Here is a 20,453-nt window from a genome sequence, read left to right as displayed (position 1 = left end):
GTTTTTAGGACTCAACTTACCGTAAGTACCCACTCGGAAACGCTCAGGACGCAGGTAAACCCATACTAACTGACTAACTTGGAACTGAACATCGCGACGACCTTGGTCTACGAAAGCTTTGTAAGCTTCGTAGCTCTCCATAAGTTTGGCTTGGACTTGCTTATGTATATCACGCACGTATTCAATGGCATCAAACACGTCTGGGGCTGGGTCAGGGAAACTGGTCACATGTGTTAGATCTACTACATGAGTCAGTAACCGACCATAAACCACTTGAAAAGAAGACTTGCCCGTGGACCGGTTGATGAAGTTGTTGTATGCGAACTCGGCTTGCGGTAAGACTAGGTCTCATGTTTTGACATTCTCCCCCAATAAACTCCTTAACAAGTTTCCTAGGGTGCGGTTCACAACTTCGGTTTGGCCATCTCTTTGTGGGTGGTAAGCACTGCTGAACTGGAGTTTGGCTTTCAATAAGGCACATAATGATTTCCAAAAATGGCTCATAAAGCGCGTGCCACGATCTGAGGTAATGGTGTGGGGCAATCCATGAAAGCGGGCCACGTCCTTAAAGTAGTACGAGGCTACTAACGAAGCGTCGGTGGTTCGCTTACACTGGACAAAGATAGCCATCTTCGAAAATCGATCAACCACAACTAGGATAAAATCAAAACGCCGCAAAGTTCTGGGAAGACCCACAATAAAATCCATGAAAACATGTTCCCAAGGTTGCTCAGGGATGGGCAAATGAGTATACAAACCACTATTCTGATGTTGACCCTTGGACACTTGACACATTTGACAACTTTGAACAAACTTGACAACATCTTTGCGCATTTGGGTCAAAAGTAACATTCATGTAACAAAGCGAACGTCTTATTATGTCCAAAATGCCCAACTAGTCCCCCTTCATGTAACTCAGAAATTAATTGGAGTCTAAGAGAGAATGCAGACACACATAGCTTATTTTCTCAAAAAACGTAACCATTATGTATACTAAACCGTGGGTTGGCTGTACTATCTGAGGAGAGGCACAATTCCCAAACTTGCTAAAAATCAGGGTTCGTCAGGTACAACTCCTTGCACTGCTCAAACCCAATGATTTGCACTGGCATAGTCATCAGAAGACTATTTTTCCTGCTAAGTGCATCAGCTACCTTATTCAGAGTACCCGATTGATGGCGAATCGTGAAGGTGTACTCTTGCAAGAAGCTGACCCACTTGGCATGCCTGACACTCAACTTCTTTTGACTATTCAAATACTTTAACACCTCATGATCCAACAAACTCCTTATAAATAAGATAATGCCTCCAATAACGAAGGGCATGTACCACGACATAAAACTCAACATCATAAGTGGAGTACTGACACCTGACTTGAGTCGGCTTTTCACTAAAGAAAACAATGGGTCTGTGGTTCTGACTGAAGACTGCACCAATTCTCACTTTAGAGGCATCACACTCAACCTCAAAGACTGCACTAAAATCAGGAAGGGCTAAGACAGGGGCACTAGTCATTTTCTCTTTAATTAACGTGAAGGCTTTTCCCGCAACAAACGTTTAATGGAAACTAGTACCCTTTAGGCACTCCGTGATGGGGGCCATGAGGGTGCTGAAGTTTCTCACAAAACGACGGTAGAAAGTGGCTAACCCATGAAAACTACGGATTTCTCCTATAGTCTTTGAGGTAGGCCATTCCACAATCACACGGACTTTGGCGGGATCCGCCTTAACTCCATCAGCCGACACAATAAAACCCAAAAATACGACACTTGATGTCATAAACTCACACTTTTTGGCATTGACATACAACTTTTCCCTTCTTAAAATCTCTAAGACCTGACGCAGATGACTTAAATGAGCAGACAAAGACGATCTATAAATCAAAATGTCATCAAAATAGACAACGACAAACTTCCCTATACAAGGGCGCAACACTTGGGTTATCATATTCATGAAGGTACTCGGGGCATTTGATAACCCAAATGACATGACTAACTACTCATACAATCCATCACGTGTCTTGAATGCCGTCTTCCACTCATCCCCTTCTCGGATATAGATTTGGTGGTACCCACTTTTTAAATCAATTTTGGAGAAGATAGAGGCACCGACCAACATATCAAATACATCATCCAATCGAGGAATGAGAAAACGGTATTTGACAGTGATGCGATTGATTGCTCGACTATTAACACACATGCGCATGAACCCATCTTTTTAAGGAGTGAGTAAGGCGGGTACTGCGCAAGGGCTCACACTTTCACGAATAAAACTCTTTTGCAGTAACTCCTGAACCTGCCTCAACAACTCGACATGTTCGAATGAGTTCATGCGATACGCGGGGAGGTTAAGGAGACTCGATCCCGGGACAAAATCAATGGCGTGTTGTACCACCCTCATCACGGGTAGACCAACGGGAAGGTCGTCTGGCATAATATCACAAAATTCCTCAATTTGGGCTACGATGTCCGCGGGAACGTACAACGACATACTCATAGACGACTTAGCCACCAGGGCATAACAATAACCCTCCTCCTTACAATGGCTCAAGAAAGTCTGATAAGATAAGCCCGCGAGACGAGGAACTCGCTCATGCTTATCCACGGTGGGAAAACCGGTCTCATTGATAGGGAGGACTATTTTATGACCGTTAAATAAATGAATACATGTTCTTAAGGCCATCATGAATGGTCTTGCAATCAAACTGCCAGGGACGTCCCAAAAGAATGTGACACACACTCATAGGGGCTACATCACACCACACCTCATCGTGGTGATGTTCCCCCATGGAGAACCGAAATAGACCACGCTGGGTGATGGAAACCTCGTTCCCTCTTTTGAACCATGCCATCTTGTATGGTTGAGACAATTTTTCAGTTTTCAGGTTCAAGGTGGACACGACACTCTCAGACACCATATTTTCACACGCCCCAGTATCAATTATAACATCACATGCATGCCCATCACAGTTGCACTAGGTTCTAAAGATGTTATTCTACAACCATTTTGCAGGGGTCGACTCTCGGGGTGCGGTCAAAACATGGCGGATGGACAATAAATTCTCGACATTGCCGTCAAACTCTACGACTTCCCTCTTGTCATCTTCTTCAACCAACGACTCACGCTCACTCTCACTATCAGACACTGACTCAACAATACTCTCGACAAAATGGGCGTTCTTGCTCACAGTGGGGCACTTGGACGCAACATGTCCTAACTCTTGACACCTAAAACAACGGATGGTAGACTCACTAGGCTTGGCCTTGGATCTGGTATGGTACGCGAGTCCGGACTGGTCGGGTTTGCTAGGGTCTACTCTAGGGGTGGATTTTGAGTCTTCCTTCCTAGGGGAGCTCGATCCTCTAGTTGGGAAACTCGACTTGGGTCGATTGGACTGATCACTACGGGAGGTTCTATATTTCTGCCTCCTTTTCAATTTTTCCTCCACATTCATGACATAACTGCTTGCCTGATCTAATGACTCAACTGTGACACAACTAAAATCATCAGAAATAGCAGGACGAAGATTAGAAATATACCTCGTGACCTGCTGGCGGGGTGGTCTCCTCAATCTGCACTCGCAGGGATAGACGATGGAACTCAACAGTGTACTTCGCCACGGTACGGGTGCCTTGACGCAGGGTCAGGTACTCCTTGTAGGCTCGCTCAGCGTGGTCTGAAGGCACGAACTTTGACTGCATCTCCTCCCATGTTTGTACGCGCTCTAGTCCCTGCCGCTCCCTCGACCTCTGCAGCTCAACCCACCATGTCTGTGCTAGGCCTCTCAACCGTGTTGACGCTAGAGAGACACGACGGTACTCAACTACAATGTGGTAGTCGAAGAAAAACTGTACGACATAGGACCAGTCGAAGAAATACTCTGCATCGAATCGTCCTGCGAACTCCGGAAGGTCTAGCTTCACCTTGTAGGTGGAGGGGTGCTCTGGTGCTCTCTGCTGACAGGTCTCCACCATTCCTGCGGGGTACTCGTTTCAGAAAGCATCGTCATCCAACACTGCTTCATCACCTTCGCGATATTGTTCGCCTGGATACTGGTGCTGACGAACTCCAACGACGTGTGGTCGATGCTCAGGTCGCATCGGTCCCTGTTGAATATGCATGGCGGCTGCCAGAAACTGCCTCGGTCTGACTTGCCCGTGGGTGGGAGCCAACTGTGTCCGGCGTTATGGCACCTGTATGACAGGAGGTCCTACTAAAGGTAGACGGGTCGGTCGGGTCTCGGGCTCTAGGTGGGTAGAAACGAGATAATATGGGTCTGGGTTATGAGTTGGGTTAAGGTAGATGTATTGGGTCGGGTATGGTGTTGGGTTCTGGATCGGGGATGGGTTAACGGATTGGGTCTGGTATGGGTATTGGGTTTGGTTGGTGTAGTATTGGGATGAATCACCCGATTGGATCTGGATCGGGTCAAGTCCTAAACTATTCGTCGGACCCAAAATGGGGTGGGTAGGATCATGGATCGAGTTATGATGTGAGAAAGCCTGGTTTGAACTCGATCCTTGATCCATAACAAAATGGGTCAGATTTTGACCCAGCTTAAATTCAAACTGGAGCTTCGTCCGGGTCCGATATAGGTTTGGGTCGGCATTGGATCCATTTTGGGATTCAAAAGTAGGATGGATCTGGTTCGGGGTGACCCGCGAACCGAACCCAACTGGGTAGGTCAGATAAGGGGGTTCGAGGCCCGGACCCGCTCCCTGGGACCCAAAGGATGGTCCCCGAGAACCGGGTTTGGGCCCTGCTGAGGAGAATCCTGGTCCAGACCCTCTCGGGTTCGTCCCAATCCAAAGGGGCCCACCTACTCCCGCTCGCGGGTGTGCTGCCACGGGGCCTCCCCGCACGAGCTCGGGAGGGAAAGGGGGATCCTTTCCAGGTCTGGCTGACGAGACCAGGCCTGCAATAGGACCCAGCGTGACGCTGGGGTCCTGCAGATCCAACCCGGCCTGTGGCGCATCCCCCGTGGCTCAAGGCCACGAGCCCAGACTTGCGGCAGGACCCAGCGTGACGCTGGGGTCCTGCAGACCAGGTCTGGCAGGTGACGCAGTCCCCGTGGCTCGAGGCCACGAACTCAGGCCTGCGGCTAGACCCAGCGTAGCGCTGGGGTCCTGCAGACTCGGCCCGGCCTGCGATGCAGTGCAGGGACTCGCTGCCAGGGCTGTGGTACACCCAAGCGATGGGGGGGGGGGTCCTATCGTGGTCCCCTGGTTTAATTGGAAGATACCCGGATTTGAATGGAGCGGGGGGACCGAAGGCGAGGCAGTGACACGGACAGGCTGAGGATGCATCGGCTGGCTTGTTTCCGCGAAGATGGGATTCATGCAAGCCGCTGCGCCGTCAACCAGATCTGCTCCCGACGTTGGTATTGAAGCTGCGCGTTGTTCCACCAATGATTCAAGGACGACAAGCCGATCTTCAAATCCATCCATACCCTTCGACATACCGGCTACATCTTTACTTACGCGCAGTAGGTTTTCTTGGATCTTTGTCAACATGTCCATCATCCGCATCATTTTTCCTCCCGCTTTTTTTCGCTTGTAGGATCGTTTCTCACCTCTTAAGCCATGCCGCTGATGAATGAGGAAACCCTGTGCTCTGATACCACTTTGATGCAGTGAGGAGGATTGGCTTTCGCGTCTTTGACTACGACTGATGAAGGCACGACCCTTACGGTCGTGCGATGTGCAGAAAGTAAGAAGAATGCCCACCAAAATCAATGAGGCTTATTTTTATTTCAGTGTTAACTTCAACTGAACAATAGAATAAACGTAAATGAAAGGGAACAAATAATAGAAAGGAAGAAAATCCAAGAGGAAAACTGCTGACAGAAAAAAAAAATAGAAGAAAAAACTGCTGCAATTTGAATATTCTCTGCCCCCACAAAACCCTAGAAGAGGTTTTTTTAAAGACTGCTAGCGGACCCGGGTCTCGGGTCCAGTCTTGGACCCGAGTCGTGACCCGAGTCGTCTTCCTGCTGGATCTGTGGCGTCCAGACCTGTGCTCGTCTGGAGTAGGTACGCAGCACGTCCCTGCATCGGGTCACTTTACCTGTGATCGGATCCAGCTCCCGGGTCCGATCGTCCATCCCTTGTGGTGGGCCGGGTTCCTTGGCCGTGCTTGGGTCACGTGGTACAGGCCCAGTCTGGTCCTGCTCTGCATCAAGTAGTATGCATTGTAATTAGCTGAATAAAATTATACTTCCAAAATTTGTCATTTTTTGTCTTCTCTTTCTTTTTCCTTTTTGGTAATATATTTGCTACATTTCTTGTTGAATCAAAGGCAATGTACATGATCTTGTTTGTATTATCATATGAATCAGGCATCTGATTGAATATTCTGGTGCAGTATATCCTTCATACATGTTAATTAGAAAAATGTGTATTACTTTGAACACAGGTCCGTAGAGGTGTTCTACCTCGTCTGCTGGAGGAAATCTTAACAACAAGAATAATGGTGAAGCAATCAATGAAGAAGTTAACGGAATCTGAAAGGATCTTATATAGGGTAAATATGATAATAAGTTCCTTTTATATTGGATGTCATGGAAATGGATGTTATTCATGATTGTCTGTTGCTTTAAGGTGCTCCAGGTGTTCATGTCATGTTTTCCATTTAAGTATGTGTATTGAACTTCTTCCCATGGTGTTAACTGGTTGCATAACTTTTAATATAGAATTTTTGTTACTTCTATTTAATATACATTGGCCTGTTAGTTTGGTTGTTAGAGCATGTTCTTTAGAAGTAGAGAAACTGGAACATGCTTTACAAAAAGTTTTGTTTTACTTTAGAATTCTTTTGTTGTTTCTCCATCTCTTCTACATCAGGTGTTTCTCACTTTCTGTATTACTGTAGTTTTTTTTGCATGTTTATTTTACCAAAACTTGATAAGTTGCTGATAGCAACTGTTTGTGTTAATATTTCAACCATAAAACTATCATTTCTTCATGTAAGTTGGTGTGATTGCAAGCTGGTCTCTTGATGTTTATAGGAACTCCAATTCCAGCAGAAAGTAGGATTCTTTGAGAGCAAAATGCATGCAATCTTCTCAGTGAAAGCCACAAGCATGATTAACTATTGAATGTTTTTTTGCTAGTATAGCATTTGAGAACAATGATCTGGTGAATAATGAGTTATAATAGTCAGGCAGCAGTTCATATTACTTTTAATCATGTAGTGTATAGATCATTTCTTAGAGATAAGGTTATTTCCAGTTGTCTTTAGGGGTGCACACTAGCCGGTCTCCAGCCGAGCTTTGGCTCAAAAAGCTCGTCTCGCTCGATCCGAGCTTGCATTGTCTATGTACAAACTCGGCTCGGGTTCAAGCTCTAGCCTGGCTCGGCTTTGCTCGAGCTGAGCTGATTTATTTAAAAAGTCAATTAGAACGCATGAAAGGAGGGTAGGATTTGAACCCCAGACCTCACATGCAAACGACCAACATGCTACCCACTGGAGTGCCATCTCTTTTTGTTCTTATTGTTCAACAAAATATATACATATCCTAGCACTAGCTACGGTATGACTATTAGCGGAGCTTAATTGAACTCGTATGCCTGATCAGGCTCGACTCGTTTACTTACTCGGATGAGTCCAAGTTGGGTTTAAACGAGCCAAGTGTAAAGAAACGGCTTTGAATACATTAGGTTCAATAATGAACCAATACACATGCACATGAAGTGCGGATATACCCACTAAAGGGAAAAACACAAGCACATAATGTGATAACACATAAACCCACAAAAGGGGCAAAAATGCCTATAAGGCATAAGTTAATATTATTGAAGAGAAGAAGGGTGTAACACCCATTACAATGGAGCAAAAGCTCCTCAAAGGAGTAACAAATACAAGGGGGAAAGCCCCTATTTATAAGCCCTTGATGAGCCACATTGGGGGCTCTCAAAGGAGTCGTTGGGAGCCCCCAACGGTCACATTTGTGACCGTTGGGGGCTCCCCAACGACTCTTTGGGGAGTCCTCCAATGTGGCGCAAACCACAAAAAAATGATTTTAGAAAAAATAAAATGAAAAATAAAAATAAAAATAAAAATAAAAGAAAAAATACAATCATATTCCAAAATGGAATATGCGTAAAATGACTAAACTGCCCCTATGGCTAATATAGGAAAATATATATTTTATATATATAAATAGGAAGATACATATATACCATATATGTATATGTATCATCTTTTATATATATATATATAAAATATATCTAATTACAATAATTGATAAGTATATTTTAACACCAAGCTCGTTGTGCAGCCCTAGCTGTCTTATATATGTATATGTGTGCGTGCGTGCGTAAGCTTCACAAAAAATATTAAAAAAATTACCAAATAAAAAATAAAAGAAAGGGCATGCTTACCAGAGCCTCATACCAACATTGAGCTCGACCTTCACTATTGGCTTGGTGCATGTTGGGTCTAAAAGAAAGATCATTTATATGCAAGGGGTTAGGGATTTATAGGATCATAAAACCATCGAATGCCCAGAAATTGACAATGTCCCACAGGTAACACTCATGGCTTTCCAAATGCATATTAGTCTTGCACTCTTAACTGTATTTTTAAGACAGATAAGGATCAAGAATGTACAGTTCTATCTCATGAGTATTATGAAAGTTATCTCTGCACGTGTGTGCACACATGCATACACAGTAGCATGCATCGCTGGTGCATATTGCAGCAGCTTAACTTTGACTTTGTGCCTATTCGTACCAGACAAATATCGCCTAGAATTTGAAAATCTCGCGATATTATTGTGTATTATTCAAAAACCCCAATATTCCTGATTTTATCGTGAGATTTCCAAAATCTCGCTTATTCTGAAAATTCTGAGATATTATCACGACATTTTCGCTATTATATCGCGACTTCAAAGAACATTCACTTTTTGTTTTGATAGGCCAAATTTGTAAACTTACCACTAAATCAAAACAATAAAAAAAGACTTTTTCATCTCCCTTGGGAACCTTTTTATTAAAAGGTGGGAAACATTTAATGTTCATCCTTTTTGAAAGAAGAAAAACATTTAATGCCACCCCAATTGGGGCAGGCTTTCTTTTGGTGGAGAAACAGAGGGTCCCCTCTTATAACTTGTGTGACAGTTTTTGTAATGGAATCAAGAGCACACAAATGCAAAGGCCAAACAGCACAAACCGAATAATGGGCAATACACAAGCCGCTTGAGGATAAATACAAGTGTCAAAACACATTCATAATAGCCGCTAATGGCCAAGTACAAAGTATAAAAATATAAATTTTATTCACTTGAAATGCTTAAGAAAAGCATATTCAAAAGGTGGGCCAAAGGCCCACATTTATACAAAGCATATGGGGGGAGAGAGAGAGAGAGAGAGAGAGAGAGAGAGAGAGAGAGAGAGAGAGAGAGAGAGAGAGAGAGAGAGAGAGTACTAGCCGTTAGGCATTCCTGATGGCTATATCTCAACAACTAAATAGAAAAGAATATATAATATATATTATATAATATACAATATATGTATATTACATAATATACATATAAAATACAAAAACAATAAAAAATACATTTTTGTCCTAAAATACATTCTAAAATGTAATATATATATATATATATTTAACATCCCCCTCAAATTGGTGGTGAAATGGCCGAAAGTTTGCCAAGGAGAAAAACAAAACACGATGAAGGCACCACTTTGGTAAAGAAGTCGGCAAGTTGGAACTCTGATGTCACATATGGAAGCTCTATGGTTCCTTTAGGGTATGTTTGATCGTTTGTCCAAGGTTGGATGAAATGAACAAAAAGAACGGAACAGAACAGAACATTGGTTTTGTTCGTTCCGTAACAACTGTTCCAAGTCTAATGTTTGTTTGGACCATACTCAAATGCTATGTTCCAAATGTCCGTTGTTTGATGACGATGTGTAGACAACTTGGACAGTCATGGATAATAAGTTGAATTACTTTGTTTTGGATCGTATGACCTGATCAGTCCACCATTTTACATGTTTTAACAAGTTTATTATATTTTTTTGCCCGGATATGGATCCAATTATGAAATTATATCTAAAATCATGTTTTTTTGCCCAGAATGTGGATTTGGAATTAGAATTTTGCTTGAAATATGGATTTTTAACTCGAATATGGATCTCGAATGAGATTTTGCCCCAAATATGATTTTTTGCTCCAAATAAGGATCTCAAATTGGATTTTTGCTCCGAATATGGATCTCAAATTCGATTTTTGGCCCAAATATGGATTTTTGCCTTGAATATGGATCTCAAATTGGATTTTTTCCCCGAATATCTCAAATTGGATTTTTTCCCAAATATGGATCTCTAATTGGATTTTGCACCGAATATGAATTTTTGACCCGAATATGGATATGATTTTTGACCCGAATTTGGCAAAAAAAAATAGATGTTTGATAATATGATTGTAATGTGCGATTAAGAAAGGTTTCAAGGTCGAAAAATTAATTCCCACAATGTTGTAAAATTTCGTGACAATAAAAAATATTAGTTTTACATAAAAAATGACAGAAATTGCCATGATAAAGCAGTGGATGGCAACAACATGATTTTTCATGACATAGCAACGGATGATACAGTATTTACCTTTCAAAAATATTATCAAGAACCCACAGAAAAGCAAACATTTGACCCACTTAATAAGATAAAGCTGTGGGCTAGAAATAATGACATATCAAACAGGACCCACATAGAGAAGAACATTTAAGATAAACAGTGCACAATAAAACAAGAAAAAACATATGAAACTAGATGCATCAGAGGGTCACATGGCTTCATACACAGACAGACATGTCAATGTGCATAGGGAATGACCTTCAAACTTCATTCTTACATTTGCTAGAAGTCCTATCAGCATGGAAAATTAGTGCATCTTCATGAACAGTTTAAAATAATGAATAACATTGCCATGTATCAACTGGAATTGCAACATCAACTCCAATAATCTTTTTGTCCTAGCTGTTTTTTAGGGACAAACACAGAATGTTGAATGTTCATTATGTGGATACACAATATGTTCATCAAGGTAACACCCATTTGCAAACAGACATCGGATTTGCAGAACCTCAGTGCAAGGCCAAACAAACATGGGATTTGCAGAACCATAGTGCAAAAAATGTCACAAAATCTGTGAGGTACAGAAAAATATATTTGGAGAACCACATCTATGAGGCCAAACAAACATGGTACAAAAAATTGTAATAAAGTAAAAAAAAAATGTTTTCTTTAATGTCACTTCTTATTCTTTACCACCATTGTTTTGTCTCAAAGTTGATAAAGACAAAATGAAACAGTTTATGCTCAGCTTCGTGTACAAATCAGACTAGTTCTACTACTTCCCTCCATATTCACTAGTTTGGATTCACCATCAAAGAAGTATCAACTTTTCTGTGCAATTCATTATAAAAGTCACTATAACAACAGAACAAAACAAATCCAATTAAGCAACACATAAAAAAGGGAAAAGAGAAAATCCCAAATGCAAAAAGAACAACCTTGGGAAACTATTATAAGTGTAACAAGTCCCTTCTCTTAACTTTGAGAAAATGTTGTGATTGCGATTAAAAATCACAGGGTCTTAAGAAAATCCAAGAATGAGAGGGCATTGCAAACATCTCAATAGTGTTTGTTAAGCCTGAGAAATAACAGAACTTCATTTGCGCATTCGCGCATGCGTGTGTGGATATATATATATATATATATATATATATATAGAGAGAGAGAGAGAGAGAGAGAGAGAGAGAGAGAGAGAGAGAGAGAGAGAGAGATCAAAATTAGGGATGGCAGTGGACTGGGGGACAATGGGGCTCCGCCCCGTTTGAACCGGGGATAAAGGGTATGAAACAGGGATGGAGGCGGGGATAAAAGTTAAAATCTATCCCCGTGCGGGGATGGACTTACGCTTTTCCCCGCCCCGCCCCGTCCCCCAATCCTTTAAGGAATGACTATAGACTAAGGGGAAACGGGCCCGGCCCCGCCTCACCCCCGTTTGAACCGGGGATGGAGGACATGAAACAAGGATCAAGGCGAGGGTAGAGGTTAAAATCCATCCCCGCGCGGGGATGGAGGCGGGGATGGAGGTTCGGATTTTGAAACGGGGCGGGGGTGGAGACCTTGTCCCCCGCCCCCGCCCCCGCCCCGATCCACTGCCATCCCTAATCAAAATAAAGCCCATCATAACAAAACACCTCAAGAAGACCCTGAAAAGATATATATGGTAATGATACACGAATAAGTATCCTAACCCTAAATCAAATCCAACTAACAGATTCTCCCAATCAATAGCCACCACCCCACAAATAAGTAGCCCCCAAAAATAAAGGACTTCTCTCAAAAATTCAATCCAAGAATCCTTAAAGGCCAGTGATTTCAATAAGAGAAAAACAACCTCTCACCCTCATCTTCCAGAGAGAAAGAAGCCCTCTTTTCCTGAATAAATTCATAGAAGTTCACGAAATCCAAACCCATATCTTAGAAAATCACATTTTTGACAGAAACCCACATCACCAAATCAACAAATAAATAAATAAATAAATGCGAGAGAGAGTACCCATCAAAGAGAACGAAGATAACCCATCAAAGATTGGAGTAGAAGCCTTTGATTTGTGGGGAGAAACGAGAGAAACTCAAATAAGATTGTGGGAGAGAGATGAGATCGATGTCTACGTTTCACCCTCTCGTCTTTTGGGGCCAAAGTCATTCCTTTTCTTCTCCCTTTGGTTTCTTTTGCTTCTTTTGGTGAGAGGAGAGATTGGGGTGAGAGAGACGGAGGATGGGAGGGTGCCCCCTTCGAGTTTTTTTTTTTCTGAGGCTAAACGTTCCCCCTGTATCTGTTCATTTTGTATCAGGGGGTGGGGTGGAACGTTAATTACATTAAAAGTGGGATGCGGCGGATGGTGTTCTGCCTGTTCGCCACATCCCACGTTTGTTGAAAAACATGTGAAAAATGGCATTTGCGTTCTGAACGATGCGCGGAACGCATGATCAAACATGTCCTTAAGGAATTCCTCTTGAATATAGTGACAATCTATCTCTATATGCTTTGTGTGCTCGTGAAAGGTGTGCTTGCTCATAATGTAAATAGCATTTTTGTTGTTGCAACACATCTTCGATGGAGTAGAGATATTGACATCCATATCCTTTAATAGATTTCTTAGCCAAACAATTTCAATAGTGGTGGTTGTCATTGCCCGATTCCCTGTTTTAATGAAAGAGAACAACACCTTTTATTGCTTCTCACACTTCCAAGAGATGATTTGTGCACTCGTGAATGGTGTGGTTGCTTGCAATGTAAATGACACTTTTGTTGTCGCAACACATCTTCGATGGAGTAGAGATGTTGACATCCATATCCTTTAATAGACTTCTTAGCCAAACAATCTCCATAATGGTGGTTGTCATTGCTCGATTATCTGTTTCAATGGAAGAAAACAATGCTTTTTATTGCTTCTTATACTTCTAAGAGATGAGCGAATCACTAAGAAAGATAGTAGAAATACAATCATTAGGATTGTCTTCCCAATCCGAGCCAGTATAGGCAATTAAATTTAAGGATGATGCAAAAAACCCTTTAGTTATGGTGCTTTTCAAATATCTGATAATTTTCATAACAACAATAATGTAAACCCTGTGATAATCATATCATCAACATAGAGAAGTAATATCACCATTCTTGCATGAGAAAATTTAACAAACAATGTACTGTCAGTATAACAAGATTTAAAGTCAAGTTGTGTCATCACACTACTGAATTGATAATACCACGCCTTTGAGGCTTGTTTTAGACCATACAATGTTTTTTTGTAACCAAAGGATTTTTTCATTTGCTAAACTTAATCTTGGTCCCATTACTTCTAGTTTTAATCTTATAGACCCATCTATATCATATAGTTTTCTTCCCTTTAAGTAATGTTTGAATTTCTCAAGTTTTTGTCTTTTCTAAAACTTCCAATTCATCATTCATTGCCTTAATCCATTCTTGATTATTTTTAGCATCATGGTAAGACGATGGTTCTACATATGAATGTATAGCCATTAGACATGCTCTATATTTGGGTTCAAAGGAATCATAGAATACAAACCTACTATGAGCATTTGAAATTCTCATGGATCTTCTAACATGAGGAATCTATATCTTGATTTTGAGAATATCTTTCTAAATCCCATGGAGGATGGTCTTTGAGTATAAATTTGAATTTCACTATGAGGTTGGTTTATATTATCAAGACCCTTTCGCATTCCCATGTGCATCATGAGTGTTCTCATTGTCACTCTCAGCATCATGAATGTCATCATAACTCACATGCTCATTAGCAAGGTCAAAAAGAAATGAAGTCACAATGCTCTTGGATTTTCTCTTTACCAAATCCATTTTCGTTTTCATTTCTTGAGACATATAGCTTATTCATTTTAATTTCATAACATCTTAGAAGCACTCAAGAATGAGTTGGGGAATACAAGGCCACAAGAGGCCAATATATAATACAATGGAGCCAATAAGGTGCCGCTCCATATGGCTGTTGGGGCTGCACCCAACGGTCATAAATATAGCTGTTGGGGCAACTCCAACAACTATATGGAGTTGTCCCATCAAATCTGAAAAAGACAAAAGGTGAAAAAGGAAAAAGACAAAAAATAAATACATGAAATAAAATACAGAAATGTCATCCCCTAATGGGTTGACACCTATTATAGAGAAAAGACCGAAATACCCCTAATGGGTATTTCGGTTAACAATAAACACATATACATATACGTATATGTATATATATATATATATATACACACACATATATGTATATATTAACACCCCCCCTCAAATTCATGGTGCAACAACTGAGAGTTTGCCAAGTAGGAAGTGAAATCTGGGTGAAGGAAGTGCTTTGGTGAAGAAGTCCGCGAGTTGATACTTTGATGGAACATCAGACAATGTGATAGTTTTTCACAGAAATTCTTCTCAAACATAGTGGCAATCCATTCCAATGTGTTTTGTCTTCTCATGAAACGTATGATTGCTCGCGATATATACAACACTCTTGTTGTCACAACATAATCTGGAAGGTTCTGTGGTGTGAATTCCCAAATCCTCTAGTAGTTGTCGCAACCATACTAACTCAGACGTAGTCGTTTCCATGACGCGATACTCAACTTCAGTTGAGGAGAGAGACACCTTCTATTGCTTTTTGCATCGCCAGGAGATTAGGGAGTCACCTACAAAAACACACAAACCAGTAGTTGAGCGTCTATCATTTACATCCCCTCTTCAGTTAGAATTTGAGTATGCAATGACTTCTAATGGGGAAGAAGATAAAAACAATCCATGACTTATAGAATTCTTAATATATCTAATAATTTTCATTACAACACTCATATGTATTGTAGTGGGAGCTTGCTGAAATTGACTGGCAGAATGAATAACATGAGAGATATCAGGACGAGTAATAGAAAGGTAGGACAAAGCTCCAATCATTTGTCTGTATGGGGTTGGATTTTGCAGATGTTCTCTATCATTCTTCTTCATTTTTGCATTTATGACCTCTGGAGTGTCAACCCGTTTTTTATCTGAGAGTCTTGATCTCTCTATGATCTCTGCGGCATACTTAGTCTGTGACAAAAAATAACCACGAGGTGAGTAAGCTACTTCAATTCCAAGGAAATATCGTAAAAAACCAAGATCTGTCATATCAAAATTGTCTTTAAGCACATCTTTGATATGATTTACTGTCTATTTATCACCTCTTGTGATTATCATATCATCTACGTAAAACAACAATATAACCATCCCTGCATTGGAAGACTTAACAAGCAATGGGTGTCAGTAAAACAAGATTTAAAATGCAGTTGAGTTATCAAATTACTAAATCTATCATACCAAGCTTTGGGAGCTTGTTTTAACCCATACAAGGCTTTTCGTAGATGAAGAGTTTTCCTATGTGCTAAATTCAAACCTGGTGGAGGATCCATGTAGACCGTCTCATCCAGATTACCATTTAAAGAGACATTTTTCACATCCATTTAAAAAATTGGCCATTTTTGGATTGATGTTATAGAGATGAGAGTTCTGACAGTCATCATTCGGGCAACTGGGGCAAAGGTCTCATCATAGTCAATTCCATATTCTTGACTGTATCCCTTAGCTACTAGTCTAGCTTTATATCCTTCCAATGTCCCATCTCATTTGGTTTTAATTTTGTGAACCCATCTACATCCTATAGTTTTCCTTCCTTTAGGTAATGCTTGAATTTCTCAAGTTTTGCCTTTTCTAATGCTTCTAATCATCGTTCATGACTTTAATCCATTCTTGATGATATTTAGTTTCATAGTAGGATGATGGTTCAGAATATGAGTGTATGACCATTAAGCATGCTCGGTATCTTGGTTCAAAGGAATCATATGATATAAATCTACTAGCAGCTTTTGAAATTATTACCGATTTTCTAATACTAGCAGAATCAATATCTTGATTTTGAGAATATCTTTCTAAAGCACATGGTGGGTTCCCTTCGGTCCGTCTAGTATATTTTTGTATGTTACTATGGGATGGGTCGATATTGTTAAGATTGTTGTCTATATTTTCACCTCATTATGAAGATTTTCATACCCTTCATGTTCATTGATTAGATAAAAAAGAAAAGAATAATCATAGTTTTCTTGGATTTTTTCCTTGCTAAAACCATCTTCATTTTTAAGAAATGTAACATTTCGTGAAACATATAATTTGTTCCTTTCCCTGTCATAACATCTATATCCCTTTTGATTTTCTGCATAGCCCAAAAGAAACACAAGGGATTGGTTTTGGGGAAAGTTTGTCGTTCTTATGGGTAAAAACAAAACACTTATATCCAAAGACTCTCAATCTTTTATAATCGGGGAGAATTTTAAGTAATTTTTCAATAGGGGACATATTTTTAATAGCTTTTGAGGGCATTCTATTTATCAAATAGACTGCCGTAAGAGCAACTTCGGCCCAAAACATTTTTGGAACATTTCTTAATACAAGAAGTGTTCTAGTGGTCTCAACAATATGTTTATGTTTTTTTTTCAGTTAGTCCATTTTGTTGATGAGTGTAAGGGCAAGATTTTTGATGAATGATGGCATTTGAATCAAGATTTTTTTTTAAATTCTTTTGATACAAATTCCCCTCGGAATCGAATCTAAAAATTTGAATATTGGTTTTGAATTGAGTCTTTACGTAGTAGAAAAATCTTTTAAAACAATCAAATACTTCTGTCTTTTGCTTAAGAAAAAAGATCCAAGAATGTCTACTATAATCATCTACAAATATAACATAGTAAGATACCCCGCCTTTAGATATAACTGGAGCCGGTCCCCATACATTCGAATGTACTAACTTAAATGAATTTTTGGATATAAATTGTCTTTGCCCAAAGGGTAAAACTTTCATTTTGCCAAGAATGCAATCTTCACAAGCCAAATTCTTTGCTTTATAATAAGTAAGAAATGAAAACAAGTGTAATTTAGTCACACTAGGATGTCCTAGTCTTTTGTGCCAATTTTCTATATCTTTCTTTTCCACAAAATTACAAAAAAATTGTTTTGATAACTCAAGATTGTCCATTACATAAAGATCTCCTCTTCTGTGGCCTTGCCCAATCGGCTTCCCAGACTGGAGATCCTATATTAAACAATCATTAGAAGAGAATAAAACTTTACAACCATGATCCGTAATTTGTGAAACCGATAAATGGTTCAAATTTAATTTTGGCACAACCTTAATATTTGGTATGTGAAAGTTTGGTTGTTTTTGAAAGATTCCAAAACTTTTGATTTTTAGGGATATTCCATCAACGATTGAAACATAAGAATCATTTGAGTTAGAATGACATTCAGATAATATTGACTCATTTGAAGTCATATGAAAAGAGGCATCGGAGTCCAAGATCCAAGAAGTCTTACCAGGGTCACCACTTGTGGATACGGCTGCCCCCGAAAAGGAAGAAACTTGAGTTTTAAACAATGTTATTAAAAACGCGCCTCAAGGCGCAAAAAGCGCGCCTCGCCTCAAGGCGAGGGCCTTTGTGCCTTAAGGCGCTGGTATAAAGCGCAATACCCATGAGGCGTGCGCCTCATAGGCCTTGAGGCGCACGCCTTGAGGCGAGGCACACCTCAAACTGAGGCGTACACGCCTCTTTTTGCTGTAGTTCATGCACATAAAATGCATTCAACTATTCTTTTTGTTTTCAGTTAATGTGGAAAACCATACACCCCTTAGTAAAGGTGCTGCATCGCACAAATTTATACCCTCCCGCAACCACGCACCCCATTTTTTTTAAAGTGCCGCAACCACGCACCCACACCTATGTGACATAGATGATCAACATGGGAACCTGTGGAATTTCTGTTTAGGTCTGTCGACATGGGCTAGGTGACATGTTGACAGGCCTAAAAGAATGAGATAGCTGGATTGTAAAGTAGCACTATCACAACAAAGAGTCATGTTCAAGACCTGAGAGGCTAACCCCAGCCTGCATATCATAAAAAAAAGGAAAATTAAAAAGAAAGGGCTGGCTGACATTTTGCCTTCCTTCAATGGCTTTTGGATTATCAGCTTTTAACAGTGTGAAGGACTTTGTTCATTTTAGAGCTTCTGCTACTTAAGGGCATAGTCACCAATCAGTCATGATGATGATTGTGGAGTGCCACAGCTCTTCTGCTTCTGATGAGCCTTTTGACATGATTGACTGCAATCACCTTGGTTGAGGTGCTATTGTTGATCTTGTAGCATGTTTATGCTAAACTTTAACATTTAAGTTAAGGGGATACATAACCTACTGACTAAGATATAATTTTTGAGCTAGTCATGATATCACTATCAATGTTCAGTGAGTCGATTAGATGAGATAACTCAAGCACACCTATTTTCCATGAGAAAAGCTTAGCAATTGTGGATAGAGAGAAAAAATGGAAAAGTCAGGAAATAGAATAGAAATAGGCTGTCTTTCATGCCAAACTATGGAAAATAGAAAAAAGATAATAGATAGAAATAATATGAAATTGAGAAAAAGATGTTAAATCAGAAATCTAGGAAGGGGAAATATCACAATGTTTCATGATAATATCATTGCATGCTTCAAATTTTCATTATTTTGAAAAAAATGATGACAAAATACTTTAATAATGTTTCATGAAAATACTGCTAAAACATTGTGATAGTTTGAAAATATTGGAGATATGTGTGTTGTATTTTCAAGCTTATGAAGAAAAATCCTAAGGCTTAAAGTTTTATTTTTGATGAACTCACTATTCTTGTTTCGGCTTAAATATTGGAGATATGTGTGTTGTATTTTCAAGCTTATGAAGAAAAATCCTAAGGCTTAAAGTTTTATTTTTGATGAACTCACTCACTATTGTTTTTGATGAACTCACTATTTTTTGAGATTTTTTATTTCCTGTTGGTTGTTGCTTCATCAATAAAGATTTTTTTTTATTTTTTTATAATTTTAGATAATTTTTATATATTTTTTAAGTTAAAAAAAAACTTTGTGGCTTACGCTTTACGCCTCGCCTCAGATTTTGGTGGAGCGCCTCGCTACGCCTCAACGTTTTTCACAACACTGGTTTTAAACATTGGTTGTAGCGCCTCTTTTAATTGAGCTAAAGATAGGGAGCCAATGCATTTGGAGTCGTCAACATCATTCCTTTCCACCGAAGCAACTCTCTTGTCATCTCAGTGATTCCTTGTTCATAACAATGATAACATATGATTTTGCCACCTTTTTTGTCATTCCTCTCATAGTTGTTAGGATTTCTTCCATTCTCATTTTTCATAAAGTGAGGAGGTTTATAACTCCTAGTATGATTACCGGACTTTGACATAGCAAGCACGGTTTTTTCATCCATTGAAGCAGATGGCTTCTTCGGTCTATTTTCTTTCATAGTCAATTTTTCAAGAGTTTCGACTATGGATGGCACACCTCCTCTATGAAGGAGAGCCGATTTAGTGCCCTCAAATTCGGGCCTTAGCCCATTCACAAATTGGTAGAAATGCTCCATTTTAATTTGATTTTTACGGAGTTCTACATCTTAAGGACAATGCCATTTTGGCTCAAGAAGAGCCAAATCATCCCAAAGGAGAGAAAGTGCATTGTAATATTCTCTAATACTCATTTCTCCTTGGGTCATGGTTCTCACCTTGTTTTGGACATTGCATATGTGTGCAATATCTTTAAGACTATACATGTCTTTAAGATATTTTCATGCATTACTAGCAAAATCAAATTTCGCTAAGCTAGAACATTTGTGGATGTCTACACTATTGATGAGCCATCCAATTATTTTGGAGTGGCCCATTCTCCACTCTTTCCATTTTTTCTCATAATGAAAAACGACTTTACCTATTTCCTCTCCTTGAAGAGCAACCTCTTTTCCATTCTCAATTTTCGTAAGAATGAGCTTGAGTTCTCTTTCGG

At 39.9% G+C, this 20,453-nt stretch overlaps 1 protein-coding gene across 1 annotated transcript in view; it reads left to right on the top strand.

Moving 5' to 3' along the window:
• LOC149820784 (DNA polymerase zeta catalytic subunit-like) overlaps positions 1 to 20,453 on the top strand; it is a 64,130-nt gene that overhangs the window by 36,897 nt on the left and 6,780 nt on the right. Inside the window, exon 16 of the mRNA XM_089981852.1 lies at positions 6,415 to 6,522. Coding sequence (XP_089837978.1) covers positions 6,415 to 6,522 — 108 coding nt within the window. The remainder of the gene's footprint in view (positions 1 to 6,414; positions 6,523 to 20,453) is intronic.

Source organism: Nuphar pumila, chromosome 12, assembly GCF_984573655.1.
Source record: "Nuphar pumila chromosome 12, dmNupPumi1.hap1.1, whole genome shotgun sequence".
Classification (NCBI taxonomy): Eukaryota; Viridiplantae; Streptophyta; class Magnoliopsida; order Nymphaeales; family Nymphaeaceae; genus Nuphar; species Nuphar pumila.
The sequence above is the reverse complement of the archived record's forward strand: the minus strand, read 5'-3'. Positions and strand labels throughout refer to the sequence as shown.